The sequence below is a fragment of the Ruditapes philippinarum genome, unplaced genomic scaffold (genome assembly GCF_026571515.1).
Source record: "Ruditapes philippinarum isolate M1 unplaced genomic scaffold, ASM2657151v2 ctg869_1_1_1_1, whole genome shotgun sequence".
Classification (NCBI taxonomy): domain Eukaryota; kingdom Metazoa; phylum Mollusca; class Bivalvia; order Venerida; family Veneridae; genus Ruditapes; species Ruditapes philippinarum.
This window is the reverse complement of record NW_026853920.1, coordinates 2,554-15,640: the sequence shown is the minus strand read 5'-3', so window position 1 is coordinate 15,640 and position 13,087 is coordinate 2,554. Positions and strand designations below refer to the sequence as shown.

The 13,087-nt window shown below is 30.7% G+C and overlaps 1 protein-coding gene across 1 annotated transcript; it reads right to left on the bottom strand.

Annotated features, from left to right (window-relative positions):
- Positions 1-2,346: 2,346 nt before the first annotated feature.
- Positions 2,347-9,164, bottom strand: LOC132738365 (protein inturned-like). Its single transcript, XM_060725851.1, has 3 exons — positions 8,981-9,164; positions 7,270-7,391; positions 2,347-6,482 (listed from the first exon to the last, which is right to left on the bottom strand). The coding sequence occupies exons 1-3, from the start codon at positions 9,101-9,103 to the stop codon at positions 6,380-6,382; spliced, it is 348 nt and encodes a 115-aa protein (XP_060581834.1). The 5' UTR covers positions 9,104-9,164; the 3' UTR covers positions 2,347-6,379.
- Positions 9,165-13,087: the final 3,923 nt, after the last annotated feature.

Below are 13,087 nucleotides of genomic sequence, written 5' to 3'. Positions count from 1 at the left end.
AATTAATCTATGATAACTTCATAGCCATTCTTGATGATGAAGAAGATAGCAAAAAGCCCTGATAATATTTATTCAGAATAAAATTTCATATAATCTTTCATTTCAACAAAATATAAATGCCTGTAAATATGTTTTTTCTCCTAATATTAAATTCTACAAAGCTGTATAATACATTCATCAAAAATCTTATTGATTATGTAAATGATTTATTACAACAATGGGTACTATCTAAATACTGAAAACATTCAGATTATTTATCAAGTTACAAGTGCCTTGAATGGCAAAAATGTCAAACAGAACAAAATGTTCTAGGTCATAGTAATAGGCTGCTATTTCATTTAAGTATGGCTTTGACTTTTGTTTTCATGAATTATATTAACATATTTCTCACATATTTCATACAGTCATTTTGGAATTATTTTTTTCATATTTCAAACAAATTTGTTTTTTCATATTTGAAACCATTTTTTTTCACATTTCAAACAATTTTTTTTTTCATATTTCAAACAATTTTTTTTCATATTTCAAACAATTTACTTGTACACTTCATGCAGAAGAGATAAAGTTTAAAACGCTTAAAATAAAGATATAGATCTATGCAAGTAACAAATTGTGCCTTGTGCCATTATTTCAATTGTATTGCAACCTCATAATAATTATTTTGAAAATGCAAAACAGGTTTTAAATTTAACATACTTTCAAAATTTATTCTTTCCTAAAAATAGGTAAGCAAATCAAACAAAATTAAACTGAAAATATATGAAAGTGCAGTCTTTAACAACTTGGTGTCATGTATCACATACATTTATCATTAACATGTGAACAGTAAATATGTGACAATGTAAATAAATGAAAATTATTAAAAAAAATATGTGGTCAATAATCTATGTATAAATATGAAATGTAAGAAAAGTATGTAAACTTTTATTAACTAAAGAATCAAGGTTAAGTTTTGAAATTAAATGACTGCTAGAAAATTCATTTGATGTCAGCAACTTTAAAATGCTTGGCAAGAGACACCATTAATGTGTGAAACAAAGCCCGTGATAATGAAACAATGGTTTATCTTTTTAGTCATTTTTAGTAATAAATTTTTATGCTCAAATTTGATATTTGAAAATATTGATAATTACCAAAATCTAGTAAGAAAAGACACAGTTTACTTGAACTATAAAAAGGAATGCAGATACCCATACATGGTTTGTACGTTTTTTTTTATTTAAATCAGACATATTTTCTAGTAGAAGAATTTTTGAACTTTTGAAAAATTTCTGAAAAAAAAATATTTTACTCAAAGATACTAAGTAATTTAATCTTTAAAAAAGAAAGCAAATACCTTCCTATATTGGCAAAAAAAAAATGAATTACTTTACTAGCTATCACCTGTTTAATATCAACCTGTATAAAAGAACATTTTAACATATGTAAGTACCAAACTACCCCAGCCATTTCCACCAAATGTTCACTTTCAAGAAAAATGCTATCCATAGTTACTCAACTAATCAACTTTACTTTTTCACAATATTATCAAATAAATTACAGAAAAACAGTAAAATTTGTCCATGACCAACATGCAGTGATACACATCATATAACATCTTAACCATAAAACCCAGGGTTTCATTGGTAAGAATAAAATTCTATTAGATTGACCACCTTCAATTAAAGAAATAACAAGTGACAATAATAAAATTATGTAAACAAGGAATGTTTCAATATGTGAATGTAAATATACTGTGTTATATCACAAAGGAAACACAACTAATAAGCAATGTAATTTAAACCTTACTGACACAAGAAGGAATTTAAAATGAACCTGGGATCAATTTAGTGTGAAGATAATTGTGTGAAAAAATAATAAAAATTCAAAATAAATAAAATTATTAAGAAGATATTTAAGTTGTAATTGGTTCTATATGACCTTCAAGATTTTATAATGTTTCTGTACCGAATCGCTTTTATAATGGTTGCGGTTTTTAGAGGGACCTTTGTATTTTTTCTTACGCTATAAGATATTTGACACCGCAAGTATTCCCGCAAATATTTTGGAACCAGAAAGTCTTTCCCTGTTTTCCCCTATTTGATTATGCATGACATGACACACTATGTTAAACATTTGCAGGACGCACTGTGCATGTTTATATATAAAGGCATAATAGTTGCTTACGAAGTTGATAAGATTAAAAACAACAAAAACAGAACTTTATTAGTCTTGTCATTTCTCTGTTATTTGACTGGCACATCCGTGGCAGTACAGTTTCTGTATATATCATGAAATAAAGAGAAAAAAATGATAAAGGTCTTGAAAAGTTAAGAGTGTAAAATGAGTACTTATTTTGTACTTGTTCTTGGTTTTATTGCAATACAGGTCTTAAACTTATTAAGTTTGAATCATTGGCCTTTGTTTCAGAAATAATTGTATAACATGCCTTTTGGTCCCCCTGATTTGAATTCACAATATATATTTGGATATTAGTCAGGAGGATTAATTACTAGGTCTGTGGTAATCTAAAGAAAGAAAGTTATTTCATTTAAAAGTATGTCTATGGCATTACAAGAAAAAAAATCCATTTATTTAACCATACAATGCATCTAGTGTTTTAAATTACAATTAAAAACTAAACATACATGTATAGGGAACAGAATCAGTGTAAATGCTCAAATCAACTGAGGTAATATAAGTGACAAAATTATATATATAAATATAGAAACAAAACAAATAACATTAAAATTAACAATGTTAGAACAAAAACACTACAAAATATTAGATGGTTAAAGCTCTAAAATAGTTTGGCACCATGGTTATACACATGAATATAACTACAAACACAAAGAAAACATTGTATATATAAGTATATAAACAGCACAAATATATATTATCACAATCTGTAAGTAAAATCTTCCTTTAAATTAAGGCAACAATGTGGAATGTTGTATTTAAATAATTCATCAATTCCTGCATGAAAATATTTACAACTTTTCAAGTATTTGTGTTTGGCAAAATAATGATGGATATAATACTTACATAAAGAAATACACTTGTACAAGATATTGGAGATACTCTGGTACAAATGTATATTACTTAATCCTGTATCATGCTTTATTTATTTAACTTTTAATATTCTTTACTAATGAACAAGTTAATACAGTTATTCAATCTTTTAAGGTATTATGGCTAAAAATTCATTTCAAACACCAAAATAACAAATACAATTATAACATCATTTAGACCAATTGCTGGAAATATTTCTCCTACATCATTTTCCTTTCTTACAAGTATAATCATGTTCAGACAAAGATAGAAATATTTAAGAAGTCTAGAAGAAAAAAAAATCTAGTGCTTTTTAACAATGTATATTTTAGAATTAATAATTACATTTTAACAAAGTGCAATAAATAAAAATAAGTGAAGATTATACTTGGCTTATTGGATATTGAAAATGTAAATAACGAATAAATAACACTATCAAACAAATTTTAAAAAAATAAATGCATTTTTGTCACCTGAAGCCTACAATAACTGATTATTAGCCAACCATTCAATAAATTTTACTGCAAAATAAAAGTGGAATGTTTTATCAAGTTTAATTGTTGGTCCCATTGAAAGTTTTTGTACTCTTGTTCAAAACTTTATTATTTGATACTGATTTACATACATTCCAGGTAGAGAATCAAAAAATTAATTTGTTTGTTTGTTTGGGTTTAACGGCAAACCAACACATTACTGGCCATACCGAATTACTGTGCGGTGCCAAACGCTGTAATTATTAACATAAGATTATTAAAACTATTATCAGGGGCATATACCATGCCAGGAATTAGTCAAATAAAAATGGCACATTAATGTTATCATGTAATTGTAAAAAAACAACAGAACATTTATCTAAGTATGTACTAACAGTCTAGACAAAATATGGTATATTGATATATAAGAACTAGTGTTTACTATACTAAATAAAACAACTGGACGGTGTGACATAATGAGTATGATGTTTTAAGTATTGTACATATAAATATGATATGTCAAATATATAATTATAACTACCCTTTTATAGATGGCTACATGGTAGCATTTTAATACAGTAATATTAAATATGATTACTGACAATAATAAGCCCTTACATGAATAAACACATTTACTGTATAAAAAACTGTTAAATTTTAACTTCCATCTGTTCCATTAATATTCGGGACTGGAACATAACTAAACTATCATATTCAATTTGTAAAAGGGACTTTCCCTGCTTTGTATTGGGGACTGTCTAATTCTAAGGGGTTTCCATACCAAATAGCTGGTATTGAAAAAATTGAGCGGCACATGGTATAATGTTTAATAAGATTGCAAATGAAAAATATTCTCATTACCTAGGAAAGTTCCAGGAACAGATTCAAGAGTGTGTCTATAAGCTTATAGCTTCTTATACAATCAAATAAAAGAAATTCTGTATAAACCAAATATAAAACATAGAATAAACATCATTTCGTCTCTCTCTACAAACAAATTTGTATATCCATTTATAGCAGATAAAGTTAAAGTAAATATGATGGGCCTTCTGTAACCAGACATCCATGACCATACCAAATGTAATTTATCATATTGTACAAAATATTAATTTGATGGTGTTTATTTTCAAATTTACATTGTATACTTTGTGTTATTCTTTTGTGTATCTTAATTATCAACATAGTCTTGTCAAATCTATCTGTAATTTCAGACAGACAATTTTTTGTGAAAAGGTTATCTGGTATTATATTATAATTATACCTTCTATTTGATAAAAAAGTTACGTTACTTCATGGTACATAGGAATATCAAATTGCCTTTTTTTGTAAAAAATAATTTCAACTTGTAGTGAATTAAAATTGTAAAAGCAAAAAATGCAATGTATACAATTTCACATCAGCTACCATTAATCAAAGCTATTTACTACAAATGTTTAAGAAAAATTAAATTAATCATTTTATAAAAGCCCTTTTAGCCAGTCTGGTAATTGGATAGCAATTTAAAGGAATCTGAAGTAGATTACTTTTTCTTCACATATGAACTAAGCTACATAAAACGTAAGTGTAAAATTTCACTTACATCTATAGAAATACATTTTGTTCTCTTTACAAAAACATTGTGAAAACTATAAATTTGCACATTGGTATTTAAATCACTAACTACAATCTCTGTTGGATGATGTATGTGGCAAGTTTTTGGCTATTTTAGCTAGAGAACTACAATATGAGCCGTGTCATGACAAAACCAACATAGTGCGGTTGTGACCAGCATGGATCCTGACCAGCCTGCGCATCCGCACAGTCTGATCAGGATCCATGCTGTTCGCTTTCAGTTTCTCTACTTGTTATAGATTTTGGTAAGCGAACAGCATGGATCCTGATCAGCCTGCGCAGATGCGCAGGCTGGTCTGGATCCATGCTGGTCGCAAATGCATTATGTTGGTTTTGTCGTGACACAGCTCATATATTTTAGCTACAATTCAAGCTGCACAGTCTGGTATCAGGTGTATGCACACACTATCCACCTTGTACATTGTTATAAAACTATACTAGTCCCACTGGCTGTTTTAATATTTGTCAGTCTTGTTTCAGGACAAATTATTTTGTTGGTTACTTTGAGTTTAAGGAATGGCAAACTAGAATTATTGTTGATCTCTTATGCACTGTACATAGAACATAAGGTGAAATATATATGGCATAATTGAAAATTAATCTATATTATTCTAAGCTAAGGTTTTAGCAATGTTCTTACATTATGTGTTTAAATTTGCAAATAATTTTATTTAGATATACAAAGTTAATTGATTATACATCATTATTTTAAGTTAACTCAGTAGGGTTTAACTTAATCATAATAGAGGACTTATCATTTAGCATGTTTTCTTTCCCTGCTAATTTTATTTTAAAGATTGTTCTGTATATTTAATCTTGAATACTTTTCAGTTATTTTCATAAAATTAAAGTACACTTTTTGCATTGCTAACGTATAGAGTGTATGTAGGTTACATAAATGTGTATACTGGCCATGACTTTATACTAGTTATACAGGCCTTCCATTTCTATAGCTTCATGTTACAATTACATAAACCAAACATTAACCTGAATCAGTTATTTTCATCTGTTTATCCTTCTTTGTGTTCTTCCTGAAAAGAATCCTTCAAGCAATCCCAATATAAATGCAGCTTGAAAAATTATTTTGACTACATTTACGCAAATATTTCATAGCCATCTCTTCATAAAAATCCTGTAACAGATACCTCACAATTCACCTACTTAACTTTAATCTCTTCTATCAGCATAGTTATAACAAGACTAGTTGTTACATTTCACATTGAGCACCAGTTCTTAGATAACACATATATTACATGTAGTAGTGATCAAGTCAATCCAAAGTTGTAGGTAAATGCCAGTTCTAACAGCGACTGTGGTACACCATCTTCTAAACATACAAACATTTCATGACCATCAGGAAATCTCCGTCTGAAAGTTCAAAGTAATATGAAATCTAATTACTTACAAAACAATTAAAAAATTCAACTTTCATTTTGGAGGACTCTCATTTATGTTAACTAAGCAACTTTTAATTTTCCTGGTACACAGGAGAATTTCCTAGTTCAAAATCTGAAAGTTAAATCTATACATTTTTTGAGAAGAATATCTATCACTGAAAGATAAAACTATTTCAATTTTTATTTCTACTATACACACTGTCTTCATACATTCTATATATATGTATGTGAATTTTAGTTGAGTTATTTTGGTGGGTACTTTTTGATGATTTTTCAGGAGAAAAATGAAATTCACAATCAGACCAAGACATGTGCCCTACCTATCTAGATCTTACTTACTTTAATTATAATATTTGCACCTTTCCATTAAAGTTAGTAATATGGGTTTTTTTACAGAAAATAAATATTGATGTATAAAAACGGATAGTTAAGAAGCAAAGAATTTTTGGTTTGTTTTAGGTTTTACTCACATCGACACAGTATAGGTAATATCGCGACGCTCCAGCTTTACTGGTGGAGGAAGACCACAGGTGTCCTTCTGTGCATTATTTCAGGCAGGAACGAGCACCTGAGTAGAACCGCAGACGTTCCCTCAGCTAGCTGGATAGCTTCCTCACATGAAAGAATCCAAAGTCCCTGTCGGGATTCGAACCCACAGCGGTGAGGGGCAAGTGGTTTGAAGTCATCAACCTTAACCACTCGGCCACGGACGCCCCAAGTAGCAAAGAAAAACAAAATGGCAAACATCATTTACTCACCCTATGACCCAATACATAATCAATGGTGGTTGTTTCTTAGGATCTGGGGATGCAGGTAGCTGACTAGTAAACATTACACCTTCTTCTAAACTACACACTGGAAACATATTCTCTTCTGATACCTACATAAACAACAAATAAATGTTCAATAATGTATACATACATGTAATACAATACTTTTACAATGGTAAAGTTAACTACTCATATCTGCTATCAACTTCTGATATCTTCTCCTTTTTTAACATTTGCATTGTTGTGGTCAGCAATAAATAAATTCTTTAAAGGCTCATTAAGAGTTGAAATACATTTATTTTCATTTCTCAAAAGCATTTTATTTTTGATGGTCTCTTTCAGTTTCCAAAACAAACACATGTTACTGTCTTCTGATTGTTGGCTATTAGAAAAGTTATAGTTTTTGTATTTTGTAAGCAATACATTGTCAGGAGAAATGTCTGCCTTGATGTTATTTAATCTAAGGAAAGATTCAGTAATAGTACTGGAACCAATTTCCAAGATATGGAGGCTGGGCAGCACCGCCTGACATAAAATTGAAATATTCTCAGTATGAAAACTAGCATGTAATTGTTTAGTTAACACTATTTTTTTAGGTTTTTTTATCTTTTTCTGTCTCAAATCAATATATACATTTAAACAACAACCTCTGACTATTATTTACACCCAAAACACAGAACTCTGATCATTATTTACACCCAAAACAAACACACATCATTTATCAGCCACTTATACGAAATATCTTTTCACGTATACGTCTTTTATACGAAACAATACTAGACACCTGGCGAGCCCAAGCTCTAAACAACTTATGATCAAACAAAACAATAAAATCACCACAAAATGAAGAACACAAAAATGAATATTTTTACAACTCTAAGATACAGTATAAACCACAAACATTCATCCAACAATATTAACTTCACACAATCTAATCAGCATCAGAAAAGCAAACTAAAGCACCCAATATTTACATATATCCTCAAAACAAAGCATCAACTAATATAATCTTGATCAGACAAACATTCAACCAATATCAACCAATTATATCTTCACAAACAGATATAACTCAACAACCAAAACAACTAATTACAACCAATAAACCCTGATCAATTAAGATCACCACAATTATATTCAACCAACTTCAACAAAACAAAATCCCTTCAAAACAACAAAATTCTCTTCTCAATAAAAAAATAACCGCTACACACTATCAGCGTGTCTCTCCTAACTGATGTAAAATCTCTCTCAAAACGCGCATATTTGCTAGCTTAAACGATCTGACCTTTAAACATGTATACATACAGCGACTGGTTTAAACATGATATTTACACTCTATTGAAAACAATGTATCACTGTAAAAAAAATATTAACTCGTTGTTTCATCTACAACAATATATCACTGTAGGGAAATATTAACTCGTTGTAAGATACATATCTACATATAAACTTCATGATTATTCTGACATATATCTCATAAGCATCATATGAGAAATGTTTACATTTCATACTTCAAATAACTGCAGCTATTCATACTTCATAATAGTAATATATTGATCAAATTAGCATCATAACATTGACAATTTTAAGTATGTGAAATAAATATATATGAAAAGTTATATAAGTTCTAAACCTGATATACGGAAGTCGAAGGGTAGTAGGTCTTTTAACCAAAATACTAACAAACAAAGCTACATACCTTTTTCTTAACAGTCTTTTCAAAAGATTCATGTATCCTCAAGCATCCACCATAAAAGTTAAACAATAAATGTTGATGTGTTGAACCTTGTGTGGAGGCAAGATCATATGGTGTTGGACTCATGTAAACACACTCAAACTGGTCAAAATTTACATAGTGAAACAGCTGATTACCTAATCCTCTAGTCCATCTAAAATAAGAATCATTTAAACATATATGATATGTTTATAGACTCATTAGACATGTACATACAATGTGTTGACAAACATATGTAATGCATTTAGAGACATATATGATGTGTTTTGAGACATATATGATGTGTTAACAGACATTTACAGTGTGTAAACAATGTGAAAACAGACATAGTATGATGTGTTAACAGACATTTACAGTGTGTAAACAATGTGAAAACAGACATAGTATGATGTGTTTTGAGATATATACTTGCCATTTTGGGACATGTATGATGTGTGTAATGACATAAACAATGTGTTAACAGACATTATATGAAGTGTTTACAGACATATATGGTGTGTTTACAGACATTTTTTTTTTAAAACAATAATTCCACTCTTAACTTGTTAAAAAATCACCAAACTTGACCACTTTCAGAGTCTTGTTAAGATCAAATAACCATTCATATCTAATTCATAATTTCTTTGACAGTGACAAGACCCAGTATAAATGGTTGAAAGCTTATTGTTAGGCAAGGATTATGCATCAATCAAATGTTTAACTCATTATAACTAAATAATACTGAACAATGGTTCCTTTGATGAATACAGAAATTAATTGATAATTATATGAAGCAGTCTTGATGACTAAATAGTTCATACAAACATTGTCATTATTATCATCTGACATTTGACATCTGCAACTCTGCATTATAGTTGTAAAATTTGTGCCAAGCTATATTAAAATCCTTCCATATGTGTAGAAGCATTTGCCCTAGGGACTTGTTTTAAACGCATGTGACAATATGTCTCAAGTAATACTGGAATGCCAGTGGCAATCCCATTATAAGACCCATTTTTTTCAAATGAGTTTATAAAAACAAGAGGGCCATGATGGCCCTGAGGTCGCTCACCTGTATATAGGCCCCCTAACCCGCACCCCCGCCCCCCCCCCCCCCCAATGTTGCAGGGCCAATTTAACCAAGGGCTTTTATTTGCAAACTCGGTAGACACCCATAAGAAGATGTTTCATGCTAAACATCTAAGCTCTAGCTCATTGGGCTTTATTGAAAGAAGATTTTTTTTTAGTTTTTACTATACACATATAGTTAAAAACAATGACACCCCTGGGGCCAGGCCAGTTTTGACCCCAGGGCTTTTATTTGAACAAACTTTGTAGACATTTACTAGAAGATGTTTCATGCTTAATATCTAAACTCTAGCTATTTGGGTTTTTTCAAAGAAGATTTTTAAGTTTTTGCTATACACATAAAAAGAAAATCAATGACCCCCGGGGCCGGCCAATTTTGACCCCAGGCCTTTTATTTGAACAAACTTTGTAGACACTCACTAAAAGATGTTTCATGCTTAATATCTTAACTCTAGCTATTTGGGTTTTTTCAGTTCTAGCTCTTTTAGTTCTTTAAAAGAAGATTTCTTAAGTTTTTACTATATGCATATAGGGAAAATCAATGACCCCCCAGGGCGGGGCCAATTTTGACCCCAGGGCTTTTATTTGAACAAACTTATTAGAACATGTTTCATGCTAAAAATCTAAGCTCTAGCTCTTTGGGTTCTTTAAAAGAAGATTTTTTTAAGTTGTTACTATATGCATATAGGGAAAATCAATGACCCCCGGGGGCGGGGCCAATTTTGACCCCAGGGCTTTTATTTGAACAAACTTGGTAGACACTTATTAGAACATGTTTCATGCTAAATATCTTAGCTTTAACTCTTTTGGTTCTTTAAAAGAAGATTTTTTAAGTTTTTACTATATGCATATAGGGTAAATCAAAGACCCCCCTGGGGCGGGGCCAATTTTGACCCCAGGGCTTTTATTTGAACAAACTTGGTAGACATTCACTAGAAGATGTTTCATGCCAAATATCTAAGCTCTAGCTTTTACAGTTCTTTAAAAGCAGATTTTTTAAGTTTTTACTATATGCATATAGGGAAAATCAATGACCCCCCGACCCGGGGCCAATTTTGACCCCAAGGCTTTTATTTGAACAAACTTGGTAGACACTCACTAGAAGATGTTTCATGCCAAATATCTTAGCTCTAGCTCTTTGGGTTCTTTAAAAGAAGATTTTTTAAGTTTTTACTATATGCATATAGGGAAAATCAATGACATAGATACATAGATCCTTTTTTACTTCCTGACTTTATCTGTAACTTTAGAGGCAAATAATCATGATACAATGAAATACATATAACACATGATAAAAAATAAAACATTAAATACAGAAATAAAAGTATAATTGTTCAAACTATCATTTGGAAAGACACCCCTGGGGCAGGGCCAGTTTTGACCCCCGGGCTTTAATTTGAACAAACTTTGTAGATATTTACTTAAAGATGTTTCATGTATAATATCTAAACTCAAGCTATTTGGGTTTATTCAAAGAAGATTTTTAAGTTTTTGCTATACACATATAAGGAAAATCAATGACACCCGGGGCGGGGCCAGTTTTGACCCCAGGGCTTTTATTTGCACATACTTGGTAGACACCCATTAGAACATGTTTCATGCTAAATATCTTAGCTCTAGCTCTTTGAGTTCTTTAAAAGAAGATTTTTTAAGTTTTTACTATATGCATATAGGGAAAATCAATGACCCCCTGGGGCGGGGCCAATTTTGACCCCAGGGCTTTTATTTGAACAAACTTGGTAGACACTCATTAGAAGATGTTTCATGCTAAATATCTTAGCTCTAGCTCTTTGGGTTCTTTAAAAGAAGATTTTTTAAGTTTTTACTATATGCATATAGGGAAAATCTATGACCCCCTGGGGCGGGGATCAATTTTGACCCCAGGGCTTTTATTTGAACAAACTTGGTAGACATTCACTAGAAGATGTTTCATGCCAAATATCTAAGCTCTAGCTCTTTGGGTTCTTTAAAAGAAGATTTTTTAAGTTTTTACTATATGCATATAGGGAAAATCAATGACCCCCCGGGGCGGGGCCAGTTTTGACCCCAGGGCTTTTATTTGAACAAACTTGGTAGACACTCACTAGAAGATATTTCATGTCAAATATCTTAGCTCTAGCTCTTTTTGTTCTTTAAAAGAAGATTTTTTAAGTTTTTACTATATGCATATAGGGAAAATCTATGACCCCCTGAGGCAGGGCCAATTTTGACCTCAGGGCTTTTATTTGAACAAACTTGGTAGACACTCATTAAAAGATGTTTCATGCTAAATATCTTAGCTCTAGCTCTTTGGGTTCTTTAAAAGAAGATTTTTTAAGTTTTTACTATATGCATATAGGGAAAATCAATGACCCCCTGGGGCAGGGCCAATTTTGACCCCAGGGCTTTTATTTGAACAAACTTGGTAGACATTCACTAGAAGATGTTTCATGCCAAATATCTAAGCTCTAGCTTTTACAGTTCTTTAAAAGCAGATTTTTTAAGTTTTTACTATATGCATATAGGGAAAATCAATGACCCCCCGACCCGGGGCCAATTTTGACCCCAAGGCTTTTATTTGAACAAACTTGGTAGACACTCACTAGAAGATGTTTCATGCCAAATATCTTAGCTCTAGCTCTTTGGGTTCTTTAAAAGAAGATTTTTTAAGTTTTACTATATGCATATAGGGAAAATCAATGACATAGATACATAGATCCTTTTTTACTTCCTGACTTTATCTGTAACTTTAGAGGCAAATAATCATGATACAATGAAATACATATAACACATGATAAAAAATAAAAACATTAAATACAGAAATAAAAGTATAATTGTTCAAACTATCATTTGGAAAGACACCCCTGGGGCAGGGCCAGTTTTGACCCCCGGGCTTTAATTTGAACAAACTTTGTAGATATTTACTTAAAGATGTTTCATGTATAATATCTAAACTCAAGCTATTTGGGTTTATTCAAAGAAGATTTTTTAAGTTTTTGCTATACACATATAAGGAAAATCAAT

Excerpts from the sequence above, each read along its gene's own strand:
- LOC132738365 (XM_060725851.1), bottom strand. The coding sequence starts at position 9,103 with ATGAGTCCAACACCATATGATCTTGCCTCCACACAAGGTTCAACACAT. Across the intron at positions 7,392-8,980 it reads AAAAGACTGTTAAGAAAAAG|GTATCAGAAGAGAATATGTT; the intron begins GTATGTAGCTTT and ends TTGTTTATGTAG. Across the intron at positions 6,483-7,269 it reads ATTATGTATTGGGTCATAGG|ACGGAGATTTCCTGATGGTC; the intron begins GTGAGTAAATGA and ends TTGAACTTTCAG.